At 37.9% G+C, this 27,111-nt stretch overlaps 1 protein-coding gene and 2 pseudogenes across 7 annotated transcripts; all 3 read right to left on the reverse strand.

Annotated features, from left to right (window-relative positions):
• Positions 1-994: 994 nt before the first annotated feature.
• LOC120207114 lies at positions 995-7,087 on the reverse strand (annotated as a pseudogene).
• A 3,683-nt stretch (positions 7,088-10,770) lies between these two features.
• LOC120207169 (protein LATE ELONGATED HYPOCOTYL-like) lies at positions 10,771-17,411 on the reverse strand. 7 transcript variants are annotated; one of them, XM_039206681.1, is made up of 11 exons: positions 17,257-17,411; positions 17,070-17,139; positions 16,956-16,985; positions 16,546-16,674; positions 16,319-16,430; positions 16,045-16,106; positions 12,921-13,142; positions 12,641-12,829; positions 12,431-12,556; positions 11,387-12,334; positions 10,771-11,288 (listed from the first exon to the last, which is right to left on the reverse strand). In XM_039206681.1, exons 4-11 carry the CDS (start codon positions 16,582-16,584, stop codon positions 10,869-10,871), a joined length of 2,118 nt encoding a protein of 705 aa, XP_039062612.1. In that variant the 5' UTR covers positions 16,585-16,674; positions 16,956-16,985; positions 17,070-17,139; positions 17,257-17,411; the 3' UTR covers positions 10,771-10,868. The 7 variants fall into 7 exon arrangements, with proteins under 7 accessions (XP_039062612.1, XP_039062611.1, XP_039062607.1 ...); XM_039206680.1 differs by having other exon boundaries at positions 11,387-12,556; XM_039206676.1 differs by having other exon boundaries at positions 11,387-12,829.
• A 1,777-nt stretch (positions 17,412-19,188) lies between these two features.
• LOC120207115 lies at positions 19,189-21,697 on the reverse strand (annotated as a pseudogene).
• Between the last annotated feature and the right edge of the window lie 5,414 nt (positions 21,698-27,111).

A 27,111-nucleotide genomic window follows, 5' to 3' on the forward strand; every position in this document is an offset into this window, starting at 1 on the left:
AATCAATACGAGGACTCAATTTTAATATTTTTGAAATAATGACTTCGATTTTAACCATTTAGATTAATTGATACATTGTAGAACGATCTTAACTGTTTAGATTAATTGTTGCATTATAGGATGAAGAGAAAAAAACCTGTTAGATTAAAGTATAGGATGAAATCTCAAATTTAAATACAGTAAAAGGACCAAACCATAATTACACCTTTGATTTTTAAATAACATTGCTATGACGTGTCTCAATCATTGAATTGGAATTTATAAGGGGCTTTGATTTCTCTATGTAGCATGCCTAACTCTATATTGGAACTTAGATTTTGATTGGCATTTGGATGTGACAAAACGATTTTTGAAAGCAATCCACGCTTGACCTCCGTGACATTTGTACTTATTAGGTGCACTAAACTTGGTAAAGGCTGGCAGATATTGAACTTTCCATTTCATATACGCCTTTACTTTTTTTAGGGTAAATTATGCATTGAACACCTAAATTATCATTTTTGATCTGTTTTAATATTTAATTTTTTTCTCCAAAATCATCCTTAATATTTAATTTATGTTTCATTTTAGTGTCCAATGCAGTGTTAAAAAGGGCGTAGAGCATAAATTATACATTTAGCAACTAAGCTATCAGTTTTAATCAGTTTTAATATTTAAACTTTTAATTTTTTAAAATCATCCCTAATATTTAGTTCATGTTTCATTTTAGTATCCAACGCAGTGTTAAAAAAGCGTAGAGCACACCAAGGTGATAAGAGTATTATAACCGAGTTGCAAGGCACGCACCTTATTGAAGTGAGATACAATTTTTAAAAATAAAAACTATATAGCTTTTTTCCAGTTGTATGGTCAAGCAAAAAGAATAGATCTTACAATGTAGACACCAAAAAAAATATTCATCATCAACATTTCATATATTAATCAATATCTTTCAAAGCTATTAAATCAAATTATCAATAAAAAACATCTAAATTATATTAGAAATTAAAAAACATCAGTAAAGAGATGGATCCGCTATTTCTTCTAGCTTCCCACTTTTGATTTTCTCCATGGCTATACTTGGCATGTCTGAATAGTTGGTCCAGGAAATTATCTCCAGCAATAACAGACCGAAGTCATTGACATCGTTTTTGTGGGGCGTTCCGTGGTGGTTGTGTAAATTCGAACTCTGGACCCGGAGCTAAGAAGTGCAAAGCCGGCAACCTTAACCGAGAAATCCACATCAAGAAATATGTAGCCGGATGATTTGAGGTCATGGTGAAAGAGAGGTGGAGAAAGCTCATACTGCAAGTATGCTATGATGCCTGCAGTTCCAGCAGCTATGCTCAGCCTCTTGTACCAGTCCAGACCAAATTTCTGTCCTCTGCTATTCTGCAGATGTTCCTCCAAGGTGCCATTCGCCGGATATTCATACAAAACCAATACGGTGTAACCAGACTCGATACAACATCCGATGAGCCGAGCTAAATTTCTATGTAAAACAGATGACAGAAGCTCGATTCTTGATAGGACATCGATTAGGTCTCTTTAAGTCTCACACTGCACCTTCTGCACAGCTATATGCGAACCATCCCCAAGGACTCCAGCATGAATTGTACCGTTTGTCCTGTTAGCATGATGAGTCAGCAACAATGCTCATACTGCTGTGTGCGTGTACTTAGTTTGCATGGTGTTTTAGTTAGCAGTTTCTTGAAGTTGTTGGGGGCAGTTTAGGTTGTTAACAACAGTTGTGCAATCTGTTAGGCAATCTGTTAGGCTTATGTTAGTTCTTGGAAGCTGTATATAAACAGCAGAAGCATTGTATCTCAACACAGTTTTAACAATCATAAATGTAAGTATAATTCTCCTTCATCTGGCTTATCAACATGCCCCATTTACGAGCTTCTGACCGTCTACGAATGCTCTTGTTGCTTTGTCTAGCACTCTGTAAGTAAACAATCTAGTCCTACAAGCTTTCCGGAATGAAGTGGTACCATGATAATGAGTTTGTTCTAGGTGAAAAGCACCAGGTTTAACCGGTCGCCTCAGTAGTAAGTATGCAGAGGAATAAGAATAAGGACGCAAGGATGAAAACCGGAGCAAGAACACCTACAGGCAAATGTAGTAAGCTAGATGAGGATAATGATTAACAAAACGATTAATCTCATAAATCATAATAACATACGTACCAGCCAAGATTACAAGTTTCCTTTGACTGTGCTTTGGATTGTTACACTCCTCTCCATATGCTTCTTGTCCCTCCTTGATGCGGGCTGTCAATGGCGGATACAAAAACATGGCAAATGACACACTGATCATTTAGCTGCAAATCAACCTAATTTGATTACTCAAAAAATAAAAGATTAAACAACTCACACTTGATGCATCCAGCTCCATTTGCAAACCCATCACCGACGAACCCATCCTTGCACAAGCACCTGACCGCTGCTTCAACTGCAGTGGTATTCACCATATCTGCATCACTAGCACAAACTCTATCGGATGAGTTTCTAGGAACCCCCACTCCAACTTAACCCCACGTTTACCGGTGTTTGAACCCCGAGAAACTAGCCATGATGAAAATCCTCGACACCCGAACTTTGAAAAGCTCGAGAACCCATCACCGGAATGCCAAATGCTGTGATCGGAAAGTGGATAACAGCATCACAGCATGCAAGATATCCACCGTAGTTGCCAACACAACCGGGCAAGTCGTTTGTTTCACAACCCGCTTTACACAAAGGAGTCTTCACAATCATATAGACCTATGACGTTGTCGCTGGAAATACCAAAGTAGTCGTTTTTTTGTAAAACCAAAGGCGTTCAAGTCGTTGTACTGACCGTTGAAAGTATTAAAATGGTTTTCAAGTTTGGTAAATGTTTCTTTGAAAAATAGTTTTTCAAAGTTTGGTAGATGTTTGTTGGAAAATGATAATTAGATAATCACAATTAATTTCTAGGTTTTAGGGTATTTACAAAATTAAGTCCTTAAGTTTCAACTATAAATACCCTAGCTCATTTAGTTTCAAAACCATCCCAAAAATCATTTCTTTCTCCCAATACTAGAGAGCTTTCTTGTGAGTAGTGAGTGTTTTGTAAACACTTGTAAATTTTCTCTCTTAGTAAAAAATCTGCAGCAGTCCGGAGACGTAAGCATAATTGGTTGAACTCCGTTATCAATTTCGGGTATTATTTTTCCGCTTTTATTTCGTATTCTCACTAATCTGACTATAGGGAAATTACTTGTTACTCGGTTTATTTCCTAACAACTGGCATCAGAGCTTTTGGTTGTGAATTCTGTCATTTTTTTGCGAGTTTACTATTCGGGTTACTATTCATGTGAATAGTGAATTTTGTGAATAGTGAAATTCGGTCGGCAATACGAGTTTGTCGACGGAGGTGTTCTAATACACGGCGGTTCGCAGAAATTGTCAGAAACGATCCAAACGAAGCCAGTTTCGAGTGGGAGCGATGGCTGCAGACGAAGGGAATGTGAAAATTGAAAAGTTCGATGGTGCGAACTTTGGCTTTTGGAAGATGCAGATTGAAGATTTTTTGTACCAGAAAAATATATATCAACCCCTCTCAGGAAAGCAACCAGAGGGCATGAAGAATGAAGACTGAGCTATTCTCGACAAACAAGCCCTCGGAGTTAACCGACTGACGTTATCCCGCAATGTTGCTTTCAACATAGCAAAGGAAAAGACTACGGCGGGTCTTATGGCAGCTCTCTCCAGTATGTATGAGAAGCCTTCAGCCTCAAACAAAGTTCATTTGATGAGACGATTATTCAATTTGCGGATGACGGAAGGGGCATCGATGGCACAACACCTGAATGAACTCAACACAATCACAACCCAGTTGAGTTCAGTGGAAATTGAATTCGATGATGAAGTTCGATCTTTAATTCTCTTATCATCTTTACCAGACAGTTGGAATGCTACTGTTACAACAGTCAGCAGTTCGTCGGGAAACAGCAAATTAAAATTTGACGATGTTCAGGATCTGGTACTGAGCGAAGAAATTCGACGGAGAGAATCGGGTGAAGCATCAACCTCCTCAGCATTGCACACGGAGTCTAGAGGGAGAACTTCAGAAAGAAATTCAAATCGTGGCAGATCCAAATCCAGACGGGGAAAATCAAGAACAAGAAATAAAGATTTTACCTGTTATAATTGCGGCAAGAAGGGTCACTTCAAAAGAGATTGCCGAGTACCGAAGAAAAATACCGGCGTACAGGAATCTGCCAACATGACGGAGGAGACAGGTGATGCCATGATTCTAAGCGTCAACAGTCTGATTGAATCATGGATCTTGGATTCAGGGGCATCTTTCCACTTCACCCCATGCCAAGAAATCATGGAGAACTATGTCAGTGGTGATTTTGGGAAGGTTCATCTAGCTGATGATGAAACCTTGAAGATCGTCGGAAAAGGAGACATCCGATTAAAGCTGCCAAACCAAACCACCTGGACGCTGAAAGGTGTGAGACATATTCCTGGTCTCAAAAGAAATTTAATTTCTGTTGGACAGCTTGATGGAGAAGGATATAGTACAACCTTTTCAGGCTGTGAATGGAAGATTACCAAATGAGCACTCGTCATTGCTCGTGGTAAGAAGATTGGTACTCTCTATGTAACCTCAAACTTAGAGAATATCATTGCTGCAGCAGATGCTGATGGAAAATCAAACCTATGGCACCAAAGGCTTGGCCATATGAGTGAGAAAGGGATGAAGACACTTTTGTCAAAAGGAAAGCTACCGGATCTAAAGAATGTAGATGTCGGACTATGCGAGGATTGCATATTTGGCAAACAAAAGAAAGTCAGCTTTGCAAAGATTGGTAAGACACCCAAGACTGAAAGTTAGAGTTAGTTCAGACTGATGTATGGGGACCATCTCCAGTTCCATCTCTTGCAGCCTCATTATATTATGTCACCTTCGTCGATGATTCTACAATGAAGGTGTGGGTTTATTTTTTGAAGAAAAAATCAGAAGTCTTTGATACCTTCAGAAAATAGAAGGTCATGGTGGAAAATGAGACTGGTATGAAAGTCAAGCGGTTGAGGTCTGACAATGGAGAAGAGTATAAAAATAGGAGATTCAGAGATTTTTGCGCAAACAATGGGATCAAGATGGAGACAACAGTTCCCATGACACCGCAGCAGAATGGCGTAGCAGAGCGCATGAACAGAACTCTGAATGAACGTGCCAGAAGCATGAGGATACATGCCGGATTGCCTAAATTTCTATGGGCCGATGCTATCAACACTACAGCTTACCTGATCAACCGTGGGCCCTCAGTTCCTTTGGATGGCAGAATACCAGAGGAAGTTTGGAGCAAGAAAGAAATAAACCTTTCACACTTAAGAGTGTTTGGTTGTATTTCTTATGTACACATAGACTCTGCTGAAAGAAGTAAACTTGATGCTAAGTCCAACAAATGTGCCTTTGTTGGTTACGGCGGTGATGAGTTCGGTTATCGGTTTTGGGACTATGAAAATCGGAAGATCATTAGAAGCAGAGATGTCATTTTCAATGAGAATGTGATGTACAAAGACAGGTCAACTGTAGAATCAAGCAGCTCCAATACCAAAGCTGAAACAAAGGAATTTGCTGAGTTTGAGGAGATTTCTGGAAATGATGTTCAGATCAGTCCTGAAGCAGTTTAAGAAGAACCAGGCACACCGGAACTAAGACGCTCCTCCAGAATTCTTAAACCAACCCAACGATATTCTTCTTCTTTGCACTACTTGTTGCTGACTGACAATGGTGAACCGGAGTGCTATGATGAAGCAATGCAAGTGGAGGATTCAGTCAAGTGGGAGTCTTCCATGAAAGATGAGATGGACTCTCTTTTGTCAAATCAGACGTGGGAATTAGCTGAATTACCACCAGGCAAGAAAGCGCTTCACAATAAGTGGATTTACAGGATCAAAGAAGAGCACGATGGGAGCAAACGCTACAAAGCGAGATTGGTTGTCAAAGGTTTTCAGCAAAAAGAAGGTATTGACTACAATGAAATTTTCTCTCCAGTCGTGAAACTGTCTACAATCAGACTGGTGTTGAAAATTGTAGCTGCAGAGAATTTACATCTTGAGCAGTTAGATGTAAAGACAACTTTCCTTCATGGTGATTTGGAGGAAGAAATCTATATGAGGCAGCTAGAAGGCTTCATAGAGGCATACAAGAAAAACCTGGTATGCAGGTTGAAGAAGAGCTTGTATGGTTTAAAACAAGCTCCTAGACAGTGGTACAAGAAGTTCGATAGTTTCATGAGTAGCAGTGGTTTTACCAGATGCCAAGCAGATCATTGTTGCTACATCAAGAGGTTCGAAAATAGCTTCATTATTTTATTGTTATATGTTGATGACATGCTCGTTGCAGGCTCAGACATGCAAGAGATTATAAACTTGAAGCAAAAATTGTCAAAGCAGTTTGCTATGAAGGATCTGGACGCTGCAAAGCAGATTCTTGGGATGAGGATCAAGAGAGACACAAAGTCGGGGACTTTGATATTATCACAGGCTGAGTACATCAACAAAGTACTCTCCAGGTTCAACATGCAAGATGCTAAACCAGTAAGTACACCTTTAGGTATTCATTTCAGACTCTCCAAAGAACAGTCACCAAAGACGGAGGAAGAATGTGCACACATGGTGAAGGTGACGTACACCTCAGCAATTGGAAGTCTGATGTATGCCATGGTTTGTAAACACCTGTAAATTTTCTCTCTTAGTAAAAGATCTGCAGCAGTCCGGAGACATAAGCACAATTGGTTGAACTCCGTTATCAATTTCGGGTATTATTTTTCTGTTTTTATTTCGTATTCTCACTAATCTGACTATAGGGAAATTACTTGTTACTCATTTATTTCCTAACACTGACTGCAACCGGTGGTTCCGGGGAAGTCCACGAGTACACCGTCGGAGAAGAAATCGAGAACTCGATAGGTTTTAGTGCCGATAATGAGGTAAAGGGTAGTGGAATTCAAGCACGAAAGACGGAAAGCTGTGGAAATCGAAGGACAAGAAGCGTTTAAATGAAATGGAAATGGGATGTGAAGACTTTCACATTTATCATCGCATTGGTTTGGTAGCAAAGACATGGCCGGTTGATTAAAAAACAAGAGAGAAAACAATACTAAAAGTAAAGCCACCAGTTGATCCATGGATTTCCCCAGAGATGGTCGAATCATGCTCGGGTTTCAGCCATTTTCAAACAAGACCCACGAAAGAGAAGAACGAAGGTAGCCACGTGGCGAAAAAATGGGTGATGCGTAGCGTAGGAGTGCGACCATGGAAGTTGGGGAAGTGAAGAAGATTGGTTTGTGGAATGGGATACAATTAGCACCCTATAGCCATCGGACAATGTGCAATTTTACGTGAGGCAAGAGGCCGGGGGAGGTTTACGATTAAAACAACTTAAATAGTCGACGATGATGTGATTTTACCACTTCGTTTCGTTTTTGCTTCGTATCTTGCTTTGATCACTAATTTATTATTGTTGTTTGTGTAGAGAGCAAGATTTGCATGGCTTTTAAGGCTTCGGTAACTGGGAAAATATGAACTGTTTATGAATGAATTACGGTGGCTAAATTCACGAGATAATACGCTGGGAAATTTTATTTCACGAGATAATACTCTCGCCAGATTAATTACTGAGATAGGACGAATGCTACTCAAGTAGGTCGCCATGCACTCCCAGCTACCTGGATAGGTTGCCATGCACTCCCACCGTGGTAGGTCGCCATACATGCCATTAGCATTAGCATGGGTGCTGAATAGAATCTGCCACATGTCAGCTATCTGAAATCTAAAACCTACAATTAATATGTATATTTTGAAAATAGCAAGAGTGGGGTGGGTGTAATTGGGAGAGATTTCGGTTTTCTTGGTGCATGTGGGCACTTGAGAATGGTTGGAATCTTATGATCCAAACACGTTGAAGTCTTGTACCCATCATCATAATTGCAGACAAATGTTAATGTTAACTGACACAAAGTCTTAAACAAACCTAGGACCCATGCCAAGTACACCCACCCCCACTCTTGCTATTTCCATAATATACGTATTAATTGCAGGCTTTAGATTTCAGGTAGCTCATATGTGCATATTCTATTCAGCACCCATGCTAATGCTAATGGCATGCATGGCGACCTATACAGGTAGCTGGGAGTACATGGCGACCTACTTGGGGACTGTAGCATTCGGCCAATCTCAGCAATTAATCTGGCGAGAGCATTGTCTCGTGAAATAAAATTTTCCAACACATTATCTCGTGGATTTAGCCGAGTTACGGGATGTCATTATCTATATGCAAAAGATTTTCATAACCACAAACTTGATTTCACGCGCCTTTGGGTACTCGAAATGTTACGCGCTCACCGTGACAACTGTCATTATCTATATAATTTTTATTTTTATTTTTTCTTCTTGAACTATATTTAAAAATTTATCTAAAATAACGAGTATGCATCCTCCCCTGAATACAACATAAGACTCCTACCGGAATCGTTTTCAGTTCAACTTGTTGTCTTGGCCGGCTACATGGAAGAAAGTTATTAGAATCCGTAGCTCTCCGATGACTTCGGCTGTCGAAACTTAATCACCTGGAAGCAGTTCAACCATATAACACTAATCAGAAACAATGTGAAAAATATATTGTAATTATACTAACCAATTTCAAAATTAATAACATTGCTTCTCAAAACCATGTTTACATTATCAACATTTCTCGAAACAAAACAAACAATATGAAAAAATTAGTAATTTGTAACATCCTAAATCGGCACGACACACAGTTGATATATTTAAGGTGCTACACGGAACCACCGAAGTGACTAACCAACTTTAAATTTACTTTCTCATGCTTTAAAATGATCATTATAACCAACAATAAAATAAACTGAAATATAATAAAAATCTTTTCACTGAGGAGTTCCAAAATAAAATATTTACACTTCAAAAATATTATATATCAACATGATTGAATCTACGACTCAACTGGACAATAATGCTTTATTGATCTACTCTATGATAGACATCATGGTGCGGCTGAGAGTTTTGCATCTCGGAGCTCACACACCCCTCTAGTCTACAGAGAATGTGACCCTCGGAATCTCTACATCAGACACCACACTCTCGACTAGACCACTCCTTGATTGTCAGACATTGCGCCCAAACTAGTTAGCTTTAAGTGCCTTTTGCACTAACTAAGGATATCCAGACTGATTTTATACTTTCGTCTCTGTTATCTTTTCTAAAGGAACTCGGGTGTCCTGGTCGTTTCTAACAATGCTAGTATTATTTGATCTTACTTTATTCTTGTTTCTACGTTTGAATTAAACTTTCTTATTGTTCTCACTTGTAGTTTTATTTGATGATATAATGAAGTGTTGGGGTACCTCAAATTTAATTCCCTAAAAAATTGATGTTTTTGCCCAAAACAAACTGAAAGTATCGATACTCCTGCAAAAGTTTTGATATTTTATATAAGTACCGATACTTTTAAACATTATGTTCTACCTAGTTTCGAAGTTTCAAAATTTTCTTGGAGTTTCGAAACTTTGACCCAAAGTTTCGATACTCTTGCCCAGAAACTCACGAATTTGCCCAAAACGAAGAACAAGTATTGATATTATTCTTATAATATCGATACTCTAACTGCAGAAATCATAAAACAAGTATGAAAAACTCTACTTCTCAATCCCAAAGACCTTAGTGAGGTCCCAAACATACTTAAGTTTTATTTGATCAACAGAGGTCATAATAAAGGCTTATTAACATGCTTATAACATCAAATGAATAATCTACCATGGAAATTGTTAAACATGCTTTAAACTTAACTTTCTAACGCATCTTAACTTTCCATGATCTACACTTGTTATGAGAAAGCTATAAGCGTGTTACCTTATTTTCTTGGCTACTAAAACACTCTTCAATCAACTAGGAGTCACCCTACCTTCAAGAAAAACCCATTTTAAAAACAAATTCCAAAACTCACAATGGAACTTGAAACAAAGCTCGAAGGATAGAGAGAAACATTCTCACCTTAGCTTAGCAACCACACACTTATAACTCTTAATATCTCAACTTAGAAGGAAGAAGAAAGAAATGAATTATGGAATAAATAAGAGAAGTATTTGGCGAGGAGATAATGAGAGTGGTTCACGTATAATATATAATAAAGAATGAGTTTTCAGCTTTTTAGTTTTAACTATGGGCAAAATACATTATTAGTCCACCAACTTCTAAATCATAAAATTCTTATCACTTAACTACAATTCCCTTAGAGCCTCAACTCAAGTACACTAACACTAAACTTGGTTCAACTAATTTTAAACTTGGTCCAACTAATTTATAAAATCTTTTGGGCTCAACTTTGGGTCTCGAATGAACCCGAACTACTAACCCGGGATTCGGAGTGTTACACAATTGATATCAAAATTCCAAAGAACATAGGTCAAGGCTTGGAAGAAATAAGAATAAGCATCAAAACAGTTAAAACTAAGTCAAAAGGGCATCTGTTTAACTTGCCCTTCCATTGCATCAAAAAGGCTTCAGCTTGATGCAGGGGAATAATAGTAACAAAGGTATGTATTGAGAAGAGAGGCCAAAATTAAAGGCCATTCGGATTCTGTACTTAATGCGTCCATCTCAGAAGAGTTCTTAACAGCAGCGGCATACATAAAAGTCCGGGAAAGCGAATCAGTCAATGTAGAATATTAGATGGTACACAACATTAAAAGTCCGGTGAGCTGCTATGCAATGCAAGTCTATTGAATCAACATATGGAAGGGAAAATAAGACATGGGAGAAGGCATTTAGAGACTACATGCAACAAACAAACATTGCATTTGTTTATTGCATGCAATATTGCACGTAAAGTCAAGTTGAAGCTTTCCCTTCAAAGCGTGCCCTCTTGGGACCTTTCTCTTCGCCTTGACTGCCAATGTTCATAACTCTGTTTTCCTTGGCTTCCACGGAACACCTTTTGTAAGGTTTAAATACGGTTCGGCTGGCCCTAAATTTTGAATGTCCTAGTCCAATTGTCAGCAAGCCCTCTTCTGCAGTGCTTTTCTCATCTCTTGATAACACATTTTTCTTGACTTCTTGTTGATCAGAACAAGAACCGAATGTCTTGCTGCTGAGGTCTAAAGTTGATGTTTCTCCATCTTCCTCAACTGGATTTTGCTGGTCTTCACCTACATTTTCCTTTTGCTGCCCCTTGTTCTTGCCCTTGTGTGGAGGAGAAAAGCTTTGTGGCAGCACCTCTCTGGAGAAGAGAGCTTGAAAAGCCTGTCGCCCCTGAAATAAGTAGTGGAGCCATAGAGCGGCAATGTTACAATACAACTAGAATAATAATTAAGTTAAAGCTATATACGAAAATAGACAAATCAACTCACCTCTTCAGATACCCCCTTCCAAGAATCACTCGGGTTGCTACTGCTTCTACTCCGACGGTTACATTCAACTTGTGAATGATTTGCGTCGGCTCCTTTTGATTCTTCTCTATCTTTTTCATGTTTCTCTAACACATCTGTCTCTACCTCACTACTTGAAGCTGTGTTGGAGCCACATGAGGAGCGGTCAACTTGTTTTTTGTTATTTGTTATATTTGCATCCTGAGGTTCAGTTACTTTGGCAGCCTTCTCATCATCGGTAGCTTTCACTCCAGTGTTCACTTTTGCATTTCCTCTCTCTTCACAGTCCGATGATGATGAAGTAGGTGATTTAGATGGCGAATGTTGACCTTGCAAAGCTTCAGGGTGTTTGGGGTCTAGTTGTTCGTCCTGCATGGAAAGAGCTTGATCAGTTCTATCATTTTGTTCCGTCTTGGCAGTATGAGCTTGACCATTCTCCATTGGTGGAACTGCAGCAGTGGATGCAGGAGCACAAGTAAAGCCTGGGTGAAGAGGAGCACATACAGGAAGCAGTCCTTGGGCAGCCCACCATGAAGTGGCAGCTGCTACAGTTGCAGCAGCAATTGCAGCCATACTTGGAGCAGAGTTCGTTTGTCTAGAAGGGAAATCCAGGCCACTTGCAGGAGAATCGCCAGAACTTTCAACATTTGCATAAGGCCAAAATGTAGCTGCAAAGCTTGCAGCAGTATGAACAGCAGGATTCTGTAACAATGTAGATACAATGAGGCTGGGAAAAGTGGAGGAGACATGTAGAAATGATCGATAGTCCTCTTTATTGGGGCAAAGATGCATAAAGGGAGCATGAAAAGGTGGTGAATCCTGATGAGTTGTTCTTGGGGCATTATCCTGATATTCGGTAGTTGCAGATGCAGCTGGATTTGTAAACAGGTTAGGTCCACGAACATCACCCATAGGGTTAAATACAGAATCCTCAAATGACATATCCAGGGTAGGATTTTGAGCACATGTTTTCATGCTTCCATCTAGTACATGCACAGCAACATGTCGAGGATAATTTTGACTCGCTTGCATCTCATCTGCACATAATACACCATCCAAACCATCTTTTCTCTGGCCTTGAGATGGTTTCTGATATGAAGTGCATGAATTCTCCAAGTTTGAAGTCTTACTTGTACCCTTATCATGAATAGTCTGTTGAACATTAAGTTTATGAGCTTCGTAAATTTCTTTAAGTTCAAGAGTGATACAGAATTCATGTTTATAAAAACTTATTACCTCTTTTAGCGAAGGTACAAACTCCCTAAATGTGCAAGAGTTTATATGTTCTGCTGATGTTGGTATAAAATTCTTATTCCAGGAAGACACTGAGGAGCAGTTTGCTTCATGGGGACGGGTGAAGACCTCAGAGCAACTCTCGTCTTTGTTTTCTTTCAGATTTTTAGCCTTTACATCACCATTAGGTCCCTGGCAAACAAGTTATATTTGAAGCTTAGGTAAAAATAAAAAAGATCACAATTAAGGGCATGGATAAAGTATGCGAGGAGGAAAAATTAACCTCTGGAAGTGGTTCTTTCTCCAAGTCCAACACTTGCTTGCAACGCAAAGAAGATATCGACATTTCGGATTTTCCATCCTTAGCTCCTTCCTGTACTGTGTTAGCAACACCCGTTTTTCGAGGATAAGGATTGCTTGGTTTTCTTTTAGGGCGTGGAGGTGGAATTTGTATGTCAAGAGCTTGACTTATTGGTACACCTTTTGCAAGTGCCTCCTTCTCCAGCTGAGGATATAGTTGGTAGTATCAATAAAATGAAAATCACAGAAGAAAAGAAATGTTACTAGTTACTGAATGAACCGATGAGGCATCAGTATAACATTAACGTGTGACACTATTACGTATGGTAGGAATGACATAGCACGATGCAACATGATAATATCTAACCACAATGATACCATTTATTATCAGGAAACAAGAAGTCATAGCATATAATTGCTCAACTATCTACTAATATCTCACTTAGGAGGTTCATACAAAATTTTATACTCTCATTTTCAATTAGTAGGACCTGTTTTATAACATCTTTTTACCCTGCCAAAGTTAAAAGAAAATCGTCCTCCAAATCGGGTAAGCTCATACCAAAGGAAGAATCCACTAACCACCTTTAAAGAGTTATCGACATTTTCTTGAGTCCTTTAAATCTATTACATGTCTGTTCAAGACTCCTATGCAATATAACATTTGACTGTAGCAGGCACACACTCAGGCCAAAGTTGAACATATACATACACAAATATTGACTATATGTATTTATAGAGGGGGATAGAGGATTGGTCTATTTAGATGGAAAGAAAATTACCATTGGTTTCTTAAGAATCACAGTTTAAGTTCTGCGTAAATAAGTTTAATACTTCATAATGCCAACTTATCTGTACAATGAGAATCAAACTCTCCATTATGTTCTTTGTCATGTAAAATTGAGATAATTAATGGTTAAGACTTCAGACCGAAGAAAGTATTTTACAAAGCTTTAACCATAACAACCTTTTTTTTAAAAAAAATTAACCATAACAATCTTTGAATAATCTTTGTCTGCTTACCCTCCTGATAAGATTTGTCGATCATGACTCATGAGCTAATTGAGAGAAAAATGTTCAGAATGAATGTGCATTTGTTTGTCATATCAGAAATGTGAAAGAAGAAAAAAGAGGAAGAAGAAATGCATTACCATGAACCTAATTTTCACATAAATGGCAGGGGAATGCCAATAACCTGCAGGAAATAAGTCTTTAAGGAAAGAATCCTGCAAAATTTTATGAGTGATCCCTATTACTGAAGATGCATACAGCATACCACACACTAAAAAAGGATAATCTCTTAAGATGGATCTATGGGATGCATACCTCAAGCCTAACATCATAATCAGCTACAAGGCATATCTAACAGACATGCTGCTCCTAAGCTTGGCTCTGAAACTTAAGGTACTATCGGGAAGAATGATCCCAGTATTATCACCTAGTAGGTATAATCTTTCTGATGAAAAGAAAAATATGCAGATCAGAATTTTTTGTTCCACATCACCAAGAAAGAATCTAGTTCAGCATCATAAATGACAGTATCTTTATAGATGTAAGATACTCAACCATAAATGAGTAGCCTATCACGCATTTCAAACTCTACAAGTTCCCAAAATGGAAGAAAAAATAAACTTCATATTTTAGTTCTAACTAGTCTCCAGTTCAAACTCGGTAATATTGCTAATGTTTAACAAGATTTCACACCAGTAATCTAAACACATCAGCTCACCCCAGTATTCAACAAATATATATCCTTCACCCTAAGAAATTTGTCATTCCTTCTAACATTAACTACTACTCAATGAATTCCACTATGGCTTCAAGTAAGACCATTTGCATGATAAGATCAACATCTTCAAATGACTCGCAAGAAAAAAAATAAAAGTTCATCAAGACCGTCAGCTGGACATAATATGAAACAGCCATAAACTAAAACTTCCACCATATAAAGGAGACAATAAAGTAGGCAATTAGATGCAAAAAAAAAAAGGAAAAAAGGTCTTTTAAATATTGTATTCAAAGGATGTAAAACTTGCCACTATAAAAGCTTTCACAAAAATTTATCCTAAAATTGAAGGCTAGCAAGCTGTAAAATTTATTCCAAGTGCAGATTCATTGTCAACTTTCGTTGCTGATGAATTGAACTACTACCAACCTAGAGATACTCTACACATGAAGGATATGCTAATTGGTAATCCTAACTGCCGATGACTGACATACTACCTATAGATGCTGAACAATTCAATTCGAAGCATAGCCAAAATCCTGGCATATATATAGTAATGAAGAACATGGTGTGATTTTACTGTCTATCCAAACACAGACCACATGTACCTACATAACCCTTATGTACCAAGAAACCAAAACAAAAGTGTTAGATTAACTACAAAATTACAATTTGCTCAAAAACGACCAATCCAGTGGATGCCTTGTGCATTAAAAAGATGGTTAAATACATATTACTGATATTAGAAAGAAGGTAACCATTTTTAAAAACATAAAAAAATTAAGCATGCCACTTTTTTCCAGACAGGTCAGATTCCAAGGATAATAAGCCTTCTTGTACAGCCAATATCGTATAGAAACCGAACAAATAGAATTCAAATAGCTGACATCTCCAAAACCAAATTTGTAGAGATGCTAAGAGCTCTAGCCCTAAATATGGTTTTGCAGAAACTAGTATTCAGCAGCTCAGATTCTCATTTAACTGAAGTTTGTGCATTTTCTAGATACTAATCTTGAGTGCTTCTTCACATATTGGTTATAATTTTGATCATTGAGTTATATACAATTGATGTTTTTGGCACAGATAGCAATGTAATCTCTTCATATATTAGGTATTAACTCTTTCTCCTCAATCTGTTCATCGAATGTGCCAAGGAAACCTCTTACCTTGTCTTTGTTGTTTTAAATAAATAAAAAATTGCTCATAAAAGGGGGAAAGTGAAGTAGAGGATAATCAGTAAGATTTCACCACCAATCACGATAGTGCAGTTGACGAATCAATATTTCATATATTTCAGATATTTCAAGCAGAAACAAGATTTAGGCAGCAGATAAATACATTGAATATAGGCATAAGCATAAACAAGGAGGCACCGAATGACCTTTGAAAAGAACTTTTGAGCATGACTCCTGATCTGCACAGCAGTCTTTGTTCCTATGTGTTCTGCAAATAACCATGTAAACAGAAAAGGGGGAAAAATCCCCAATTACAACAGTAAACAACAAAGACGTTCCATCTGTCAGTCCTAACAGACATATCCAACAAATCTTACTCTCAATCCACACTAAAACGACAGCAGTGATCGAAATATTACTGCTTTTTCAACCTCACCACCCAAAAGAAATCGAAACTAAGAGGGACAAGCAAGTGAAAACCTTCAATGCGTTGCCAAGCTCGTCCATAGAGCTTCAAGGCCTCTAGGAACCTATTATGCTCCTCCTCGGTCCATCTTTCCCGTTGTTTAGTAATAGTATAAGGCTTCCTAGTCTATCATTCGACATAAAAGTTCAATACAAAAACTGCATTTTTATAATTCCAATAAGCATGATTTAAAAGCAAAAAAAGAAAAAAAAGAAAGATAGTTCACTTTGATAATTAATACCTTGATTACAAGTTCTTCTCCAGAGTAATATGTGTCCATTGACAGGACCTCGGAAGCGTCACCGATGCTTCAAATCCTCCCTAACGAGCAACGGGTAAAACACAAACCTCCTTTCATTTCTTTCGAATACTACAAATAGTAAAGCCGGTTTTGAACACCAAAAAACCTGATGACTGCTATTTACTACAGCAAAAATGGCAAAGCCAAAAACAACAATCGGTAGTGATCCGTCTCTGTTTTGTATAGCTACTCCAATTAATATTGCTGTCTGAAGTATTTTAATTGATCAAATAGTGAACTTTGGGTGAAAACTAAAATCTCTAGAAATTTAAAAGTTCACCGTAACAGAGAGAAGAGACGGCTTCTTCCAATGAACTTAAAAGAAAGTTTCCGTTATTCAGAATCCTCACCAAAACGAATCCGTGGAAGCGCGCCAAAACCTTTCGAGAAATGAAAGATAAAAGCTTTAATCAGTAAACTCAATACTTTCCTTTATTATTAGCATCCAAAGAAATAAAATTTACCTTTCTGTTCAGTTGCAAAGAAAAAGGGAAAAAAAGAATTCAATCACTTGTCTTTCGTCTCTCTACTCACCTGCGTATAAAGAGCATAATTTTAAACTCAGCTAAGCAGAGTTCCGAAAGAGCAGAAAAAAAACGGAGAGTATTCAAAGAAGGAAAGCCCTAGAAAGGCGGTGGAAAATGGAAACACCTTGAGATATAGCCATGAAGGATGAGAACACTGGAAACAACGATCACGCGTGAAAAACGGGTTCACCGGAAACTCGACGCAGACCTGATAGTTTCCAGCAACGAGAAGATCGGAATCAGAAGAATTTGGAAAAAATAGTCTTTCTATTTTGGGTGAAGATGAGTCGAAGAAAGCAAAGCAAAGTAAAAGAATAAGGAACTACAGCACCAGAAAACTACAGTTTGGTGAAGAAACAAGAAGAAATCTCAACCACTACAATTTCATGTGGATTTATTTTTCTGGAAAATTCAACAAAATTCGGGGAGTTTAATTTGCGGCTGAAAAAGAGTGAACGGTGGTATACAGAACGGAGAGATGCATTGGATGCTGCCAAGTGGCAGTAATTTAGTGGCTGACTTAAATTAACCCCACCCTTGCGCTTTTTCCCTTATTTTTTATATATATATATTTTTCTGTCTTTTGGCTATTTGCCCGTTTGCTCCCTATCTCCCTGCCTCCATCTTCACATCTCAGCCACAAGTTCGCTTTCCCTTGAGGTTAAGTCCGTAAAAGTGCCATCAGCTATGCCACGTGGTTCCGCCCGGCAAACACTTGCAACTCCTGGAATGGGTAACCTGTACGTGTCGGTTTAAGGGTAGATATGCAGCCCAAAACGACGCCGGATTCGTGACCTTTTACCTAGATCTCCGGTAATCATTTCAGCAACGAATCTAGGGATACACTATGTTCCCCAACCTTCTATCATTTGTTTTCCTTCTTGAGGTGACTCCATCGTATATGATTGTTTTTGGGTAAATTACACACTTATTCATTGAATTTTAATTTTTCTCATATTTCACTCGTATTGTTTATTGAACTATAGATATTAAATTTTTTAATCACTCGATCGTTTATTCAATAACATAATTAGTATATGAATTATTTTAATAATAAAATTTGTCATATGTAAGATTTATAATTTAAAAATAAAAAAAATCATAAATTTCTACTCTCCAAATCTTCAAACCCTAAATCTTCGTCATCTTTCTCTCTTTTTAAAACCCCAAACTCAGAAAGGTTCAACATCAATGATCGGATCGTCTCTGGCCATCATATTGGACTCGAGCTTGAAATTTAGGTCTATAAAATCTGGGAGACCCGAAATGAGCCCAAGATAGATAGAGAGGTAGGAATTTATCGAATGAACCACACTCCTTCGTATACGTCAGGAGTCCATTGGTGAGAAGGGGTTGGGGAAAGCTTGAACCCAATTCCTACAGTGATGAATATAAGCGCAATTGAAATTCCTGGGGAGTTATACATTTGTGTATTGATAAGACCATTCACTATTTCTTAAAGCTCGATCTCTCTCCCGGATGAACCATGTAGCCAAGAGAAACCATGAATTGTTCGTTTGCACTTATAATGGTGTTCCATTATCCGAAACCAAATTGTTTATTGAACTTTAAATATTAATTTTTTTAATCACTCAATCGTTTATTCAATAACATAATTATTATATGAATTATTTTAATAATAAAATTTGCCATGGGTAAGATTTATAATTTAAAAAATAAAAAAATAGAATTCATAAATTTCTACTTTCCAACCCTAATCTTAAATCTTCAAACCCTAAATCTTCATCATCTTCCCCCCCCCTTCAAAACCCCAAACTCAGAAGGGTTCAACATCAATGATCGGATCGTCTCTTGCCATAATATTGGACTCGAGCTTGAAATTCCGGTCTATAAAATCGGGGAGACCCGAAATGGGCCCAGGGTTTCATTTGCAATTATAAAGAAAATAATTTTGTTTCTATACAATACACCGTGATATCCAAAAGTCTCTAAAAAATTACTAGTTATTTTGATGCAGGAATAAGTTCACCTAAGCAACAGCATGAAGACTGATAATAAAAAGAAATATTCAGATTCAATACTTATTGAGTCTATCTCAGAGGAGTTTTTAACTGCAGTGACATACCATAAAAGTCCAGGAAAGCAAGTCAGTGTAGATATTAGATAGTACACAACACAACCTACACGAAACAGTCTCGTGAGCTGCAATTCGATGTAAGTCTTTAGAATCAATATACGAAACGGTATATAAGATATGGGGGAAACTATTAGAGATTGCATGCAACAAACAGGAGTTGCATCTGCTAATTGCATGCAGTATAGAGCGTGACGTCAAGTTGAAGCTTCCCCTTCCAAGCGTACCCTCTTCGGACCTTTCTCTTCACCTTCACCGCCGGTGTTCATCACTCTGTTTTCCTTGGCTTCCACGGAACACCTTTTGTAAGGTTTAAATCCGGTTCGTCCAGCCTTCAGTTTTGAATGTCCTAGTCCAATCGGCAGCAGGCCCTCTTCTGTAGTGTTCTTCTCACCTCTTGATAATGCAGTTTTTCCGAATTCTTGATGGTCAGAAGTACAAGAACCCAACGCCTTGCTGTTGAGGTCTAAAGTTGATGTTCCTTCATCTTCCTTTTTTTGCTCCTTATGCTTGCCTTCGTGTGGAGGAGAAAAGCTTTGTGGCAGTACCTCTCTGGAGAAGAGGGCTTGAAAAGCCAGTCGGCCCTGAAATGTCGGCAATGTTACAATAAAACCACAATGATTGTTAAGTTAAAGCCATTCGGGAAAAATAAGACACATCAACCAACCTCTTCAGATACCTCTTTCCAAGAATCAGTCAGATTGCTACTGCTTCTACTACGACGGTTACGTTCAACTTGTGGATAATTAGCGTCAACTCCTTTTGAATCTTCCTTCTCTTTATGTTTTTCTAACACCTGTCTCTACCTCACTACTTGAAGGTGTATTGGAGCCACAAGAGGAGCGGTCAACTTGTTTTCTGTTCTTTGATTTATTTGCATCCTGAGGTTCAATTACTTCGGCAGCCTTCTCATCATCAGTAGCTTTTTCTCCAGTATTCACTTTTTCATCTCCTCTCTCTTCATAGTCGGATGAAGATGAAGTAGGTGATTTAGACTCTGAAAGCTGACCTTGCAAAGCTTCGGAGTATTCAGGGTATGGTTGTCCGTCCTGCATGGCTGGAGCTTGATCAGTTATATCATTTTGTTTTGTCTTTGCAGCTGGAGCTTGACCATTGGCCATTGGTGGAACTGCAGCAGTGGATGCAGGGGCACAGGTAAAGCCTGGGTGAAGAGGAGCACATACAGGAAGCAGTCCATTGGCAGCCCACCATGCAGTAGAAGCTGCTACAGTTGTAGCTGCTACAGTTGCAGTGGCAATTGCAGCCATACTTGGAGTAGAGTTCATTTGTCTAGATGGGAAACCGCCCAGGCCACTTGTGGGAGTATTGCCAGAACTTTCGACATTTCATATGGCCAAAATGTAGCTGCAAAGCTTGCTGCAGCATGAGCAGCAGGATTCTGTAACAAAGTAGATACAATGAGACAGTAGAAAGTGGAGGAGGCATGTAGAAATGATCGATAGTCCTCTTGATTGGGGCGAAGATGCATAAAGGGACTATGAAAAGGTGGCAATGCCTGATGAGTAGATCTTGAGGCATTCTCCTGATGTTCGGTAGTTGCAGATGCAGCTGGATTTGCAAAAAGGTTAGGTCCATGAACATTGCCCATTGGGTGAAATACAGAATCCTGAAATGGCATATCCAGGGAAGGATTTTGAGCACATGTTTTCAGGCTTCCATCTAGTACATGCACAGAAACATGTCGAGGATAATTTTGAGTTGATTTCTCAAATAAAGTGCAAGAATTCTCCAAGTTTGAAGCCTTACTTGTACCATTATCATGAGTTGTCTGTTGGACATTAAGTTTATAAGCTTTATAAATTTCAAGTTCAAGAGAAACATAATATTCATGTTTATCGTGATTTATTACCTCTTTTAGCGAAGGTACAAACTCCCTAAATGTGCAAGAGGATGTTGGTATGAAATTCTTATTCATGGAAGAAGCAGAGGAGCAATTTGCTCCACGGAGAAGGGTAAAGACCTCAGAGCAACTCTCATCTTGGTTTTCTTTTAGATTTGTTGCCTTTTCATCTCCTAGGTCTCTGACAAACAAGATATATTTGAGGCTTAGGCAAAAATTAAGGGCATGGATAAAGTAGTTGAAGAGGAGAAATTAACCTCTGGAAGTGGTTCTTTCTCCAAGACCAGCACCTGCATGCAATGAAAAGAACATATTGGCGTCTCAGATTTTCCTTCCTTAGCTCCCTCCTGTACCGTGGTACCAACACCCGTTTTTCGAGGATAAGGATTGCTTGGTTTTCTTTTAGGGCGTGGAGGTGGAATTTCTATGTCAAGAGCTTGACCTATTGGTACACCTTTAGCAAGTGCCTCCTTCTCCAACTGAGAATGGAATAAAGTCGGTAGTATTAATCAAACAAAATACAGGAGAGAATGCTACTAGTTACTGAAGGTGCCAATGAAGCATCAATATAGTGTTTACCGTGTTTGACACATATGATAGGAATGACATAACTCAATGCAAAATGATATCATCTAACCAAAATAAAACTAAATGTTATCAGGAAACAAGTCCAAATATACAATCGTTCTAACATACAAATATCTCACAGCAGAGGTTCATAAAAAGTTGTATACTTCTACTGTTGAGCAGTAAGGACTGTTTTATGACATTTGATTATATTTATCTGCTTCTAACCACATAATTAAAACCCAAAAATTTGTATAACATTTTCTTACCCAGCATTCAGAAAGTACATACTCAATTTTGCCCTTCAAATCAACGAAACTCTTACAAAAAGGTGAATCCTGTAAATCACCTTTAAAGAGTTATCCAGATTCTTTTTCTTGGGAATTTTTTAAATCTGTCATGTGTCAGCTCAAGACTCCTATGCAGTATAACATTTGACTGTAGCAGACATACGCACAGGACAAAGTTGAGTTTATACATACACAAAGATTGATTAAATAAAAAGGGGGTTGGTTTCTAAAACTTCAAATTTAATATAGAAGGAGAGAGAGGATTAGTATATTTGGATGGAAAGAAGATTACCAGTGGTTTCTTAAGACCATGGTTTATTTCTGCATAAATAAGTTTGGTATTTCATAATGCCAACTTATCCGTACAATGTGAATTAAACTATGCATGTTGTTCTTTGTCATGTAAAATTGAGGTCATTAATGGCTAGGACTTCAGACTGAAGAAAGTATTTCACAATGCTTTAACCCTAAAATCTTGAAGAATCATTCATTTTCTTACCCTCCTGATAAGATTCATCAATGGTGAGCTAATTGAGATAAAATGTTGGACAGTGGAAACTACTAACAACATAATGTGTGAATTTGTTTGTAAAATAAAATAAATGAAAAAAGAAGAAGTAATGCATTACCATGCACCTTTTAACTTTTAACATAATTGGCAGGTGACTGCCAATAGCCTGCAGGAAATAAGTCTTGAAGATGTATGGCGCATTCACTAAAAATGGATAATCTCTTCAAATGGAAGAAAAATAAAATTCATATTTTAGATCTAACTAGTATGGTTCAAACTCGGTAATATTGCTTACTGGTATGACCCTTTTGTGCCAAGAAACCAAATAAAGGCCATGGTGGATTAACTACAACATTGCATCGATAAGTTCAAAACAAATGTGACCTGACAAGTGGATGTCTTGTGCGCAAAAAGAAGGTGAAATACCTATTAGAAAGAAAGTAACCATTTATAACAACTCAACAAATGAAACATACCCCTTTTATCAGCCAGATCAGACTCCAAGGATGATAAACCTTCTTGCACAGCCAGTCTCGTAAAGAGATCAAATAAATAGAATTCAAATAGCCTCCATCTCCAAAACCGAATTTGTAAAGATGCTAAAGGCTCTAACCCTATATATGGTTTAGAGAAGTTAGTATTTAGTACCTCAGATCCTCATTTAACTCAAATTTCTGCCTTTTCTGGATATTAGTTAATAAACTTTACTGTGCTTCTTCACTTAATTGGTTATCATTTTGATCGCTGAGTGATTTACGGTTGATGTTTTTGGCACAGATGTCAATGCAATCTATTCATATATTAGGTATTAACTCTTTCTTCTCAACCTGCTTATTGAATGTGCCGAGAAAACCTCTTCTATTGTCTTTGTTTATCCAAAATTTTAATGCTCATATTCTTAAAAATTTTGGGTATACAAATTTTCTTTTTTTTTTTTTTCTATTTTTATTAACAAATTAAATTAAATTTAACATTTTTATCAAAATAATGGGCATGCAGTAGCTCCCTAAGGAGCCACATACATCCCCTCCTGCCCTATCATTGCTCTGATTCAAGATAAAATATTATTGGATAGCTGGTCCGTATCGACTTTACTTTTTAAAAAAATGTTTTACTTATTAGATGTTTGATCATTTGATGGTTTTTAATCCCAGGTATCATCTTAAAGATGCGATTTTAGGAGGAGGAACAGCATTCAACAGGGCACATGATGGAGCACATGCCTTCGAGTACATCGAACCGGATGCCCGGTTCAATCAAGTTTTCAACACGGCAATGCTCAATACAAGTTCAATAGACAGCAAAGAGTTGCTGCAGTCTTACAAGGGGATGGTTTTTAATCTTCGACTGTAAAACTGATCCATGCAGTAGCTCTTGGAAAAGGCTGAACGCGTCTAAAATAAGCACATCATTTTAACAAATATGATGCATGTGCCTGGCTGTTTTTAACAACAATCTGCAGATCACTGCTACCAGCAGCTTACTTTTGTAATTTACGGATCTCAAATTGAACTGTAGTTCAATCTTCCTCTACAATTCATCGGAAGGTTCTGAGGCTTATGCAGCTTCTTATTCTATAGCAAAACGGCACTAATTGTTATCCATTCTGTCAAGACACTACACTAATTTTAAATTAATTTAGTACCCAAACTATCAGTTTTGGTTCATTTTTCACCTAAATTTTTAATTTTTTTAAAATTAATGTTAAATTTTGAACATAGGTACTAAAATGAATATTGAGGATAAGAATTTGTAAGTATTTAAATTTAATACGTAGAAAAGATAAAAAAAATTATTTAACTAATATTTATAGTAATAAGAAACTAAAGGACCATAACTCCTCTCCTGCAACAAATGATTTCATTCCTACTAGGGTTTAGACATAAATAATTTAATTAGATAAATGTTAGTGATTTAAGGGGTTAATAAATTAATATGTTGATTGGAATTTTAACAAGAGCCAAGCAGTAAGCCATGGGCTGCTGACGGCTAAAATTAAAAATATCTCAAACAACGTGTATCGATTAGAACAAGTCAACCGAGAGGCGGACCAGAAATAAAATCCGAAGCCGGCCGCGACAAACGACTCCACAAAGACCACAATCGACGATAGAAGAAGGCAACAACTTGCCAAACAAAGGCCCAACGAGAATAAAACATAAAAAAGAAGACAACACAAAGCCAACCGAAAAATCGTCAGACAAAAAAGGCAGTATTGGTCTATTTGATATATGAATTAGCAGTAAATGACACATCAATGTCATAAAACTGCTATCAATATGACCGATGCATGGAACAAACTAAATGTGCATTGAAACAGTTGAAGAACCAAATGGCTTCTTCGGTAGAACATCACACTGAAGTATCCGATGAAATGGACAATGAAACTCATGCTTTTACCCAGGGTTTCAAATCGCGGTCGCGGTCACGTTTTCGGTTATTTCGGATTTACCGTGATTGCGGCCGTCGCGGGTAACTCGGACGACGACGATACCGCTATATCGCGGACGAAATCACGGTCGCGGACCGTTTTTTGAAACCCTGCTTTTGCCTCTCAACTTGTGATGGGATCATTTCTATCTATGGCCTTGACAACAACATGCGAGCTTGGGATTCTGGAGATAATTGCTAAAGCAGGTCGGGGGTCCAAACTCTCCGCCACTGATATTGCAGCACAAATGCCCACCAAGAACCAGGCTGCGCCAATCATGGTGGACCGAATTATTGAGACTAAAGTAATGCCAGCCGGAAGGATTGCCAACTGGAGTTATTGGTTCCTGTTATTGCTAACCGTTTCTGTTAAGGTTAGTTAGGAAGTTAAGCCATTTTTCTATTGGGTTAAACTAATTGTGTTAACCCGTTAATAAATGTGCATGGCTATATAAAAAGACCAACTGGTCAAGGGCTAGATTATTCATTAGCCTACATTTTCTTTTCTTCCTTCATTTTCTTCTGGCTTTCAAAGTTGTGATGATCATAGTTTCAACATGGTATCAGATGTCTAGCGATCCAGTTGCCAGTGAATTTCACAGTGGTTTTCTTTGATTGTCATCTTTTCTGCTCATCATGCCTGGTTTCTTTGTTGCGGTTGAAGTTACATCTGAAGAAAGCAATGTTGTTGTGGCTAACAATCGAATGATAGAGACGTCATTTATGAACAAATATGTCAATGTTCGACTGGATGACAATAACTTTCTTCTTTGGAAGCAGCATGTGCTCCTTATGATTCAAGGACATGAGTTGGATGAATCTTTGTCGATTCCACCTCAGAACATTATAGATGATTCTGGTGAGTTAATAGTGAATCCGACGTATCGGCAACACAAAAAGCAGAACAATTCGTTAGCATATTGGATCATTTCAATAATCAGTTCTTCAATTCTACCTCAGCTGGTGGGAGCACACACCTCTTCTAAGATATGGAATACAGTTCTCAGCATGTATTCAAAGCTCTCCACTACAAAGATTATGAGCTTGCATGGAAGACTTAGATCTCTTAAGAAAGGAGACTTTTCGGTTCGTGAGTTTTCTACACAAATCAAGGAGATTTGTGATTTACTTGCGACTAGTGGGAGTCTAGTGTCAGAGATTGATCATTTTGTTACACTGCTTAATGGGCTCCCTGTTGATTTTGAGTCATTTGTTGTTGCCATAAATGTAAGTCGTGAACCATATACGTTTGACATTGTCACTTCGGTTCTTATTGATGTTGAATCACAGATTGATGATCTTATGAAGACATCGATTAGTATTAGTCTGACCAGGCATGATCATTATAATGGAGGAAATGCTGGTGGTAGTCGTGATAGGTACTATGCTAGTAATAGGTCAAATGATACTCGAGAAAAGACTCAGAACACTAATAAGTATAAGGGCAGACCTCGGCATCAATGTCAGTTATGTGGAAGATTGGTCATCTGGTGGATATGTGTTGGCATCACTTTGATGAGAATTTCAAAGGAATATAATCAAGGCAATCCATGGATACCAATGAGATGCAGGCTAACATGTGTAAATATGATGCTAATTCAAATGAATCATCTTATAATCCATTTGTAAGTACAACTGCAGGTGGTGAGGTGGTTAATAAAGATGCCACTCCTAATACTGTGCAAATCAATTCACTCATTGCTAAAGGAGTTATGTCTGCTGCTGATAGATGATATCCTGACTCAGGAGCTACACACCATGTGACCTATGAGAAAGCTAGAGCATCCTCGGGTCGGCAATACTCGGGTAAATGTAAGGTTTATCTTGATGATGGTTCTACTTTACCAATCTCACATGTAAGTGATGTGCCATTGACTGCCAACACATGTGATTTATAACATAATAATATCTTGTGAGTTCCAAAAATTACTAGAAACTTATTATATGTTTCTAAGCTTACACAAGATAATAATGTATATCTAGAGTTTCACTCAGATAAGTGTTTTGTTAAGGATGAAGAAACCGATCGAATTCAGTTGGAAGGTAAATTGGAGAATGGGTTGTATTGCTTTGATAGAAGTACTTGAGTTAGTGGCATGCTTCATCAGGTTATTGCTCATGTTGAATTAGAGAATGTTAAGCTCAATAAAAGTTACTGGCTATGGCATAGACGTTTGGGACACCCTGCGTCAAAAACTTTATATATGTTATTTCATATTAAGAAT

The sequence above is a fragment of the Hibiscus syriacus genome, unplaced genomic scaffold, assembly GCF_006381635.1.
Source record: "Hibiscus syriacus cultivar Baekdansim isolate YM2019G1 unplaced genomic scaffold, ASM638163v2 tig00014370_pilon, whole genome shotgun sequence".
Classification (NCBI taxonomy): Eukaryota; Viridiplantae; Streptophyta; class Magnoliopsida; order Malvales; family Malvaceae; genus Hibiscus; species Hibiscus syriacus.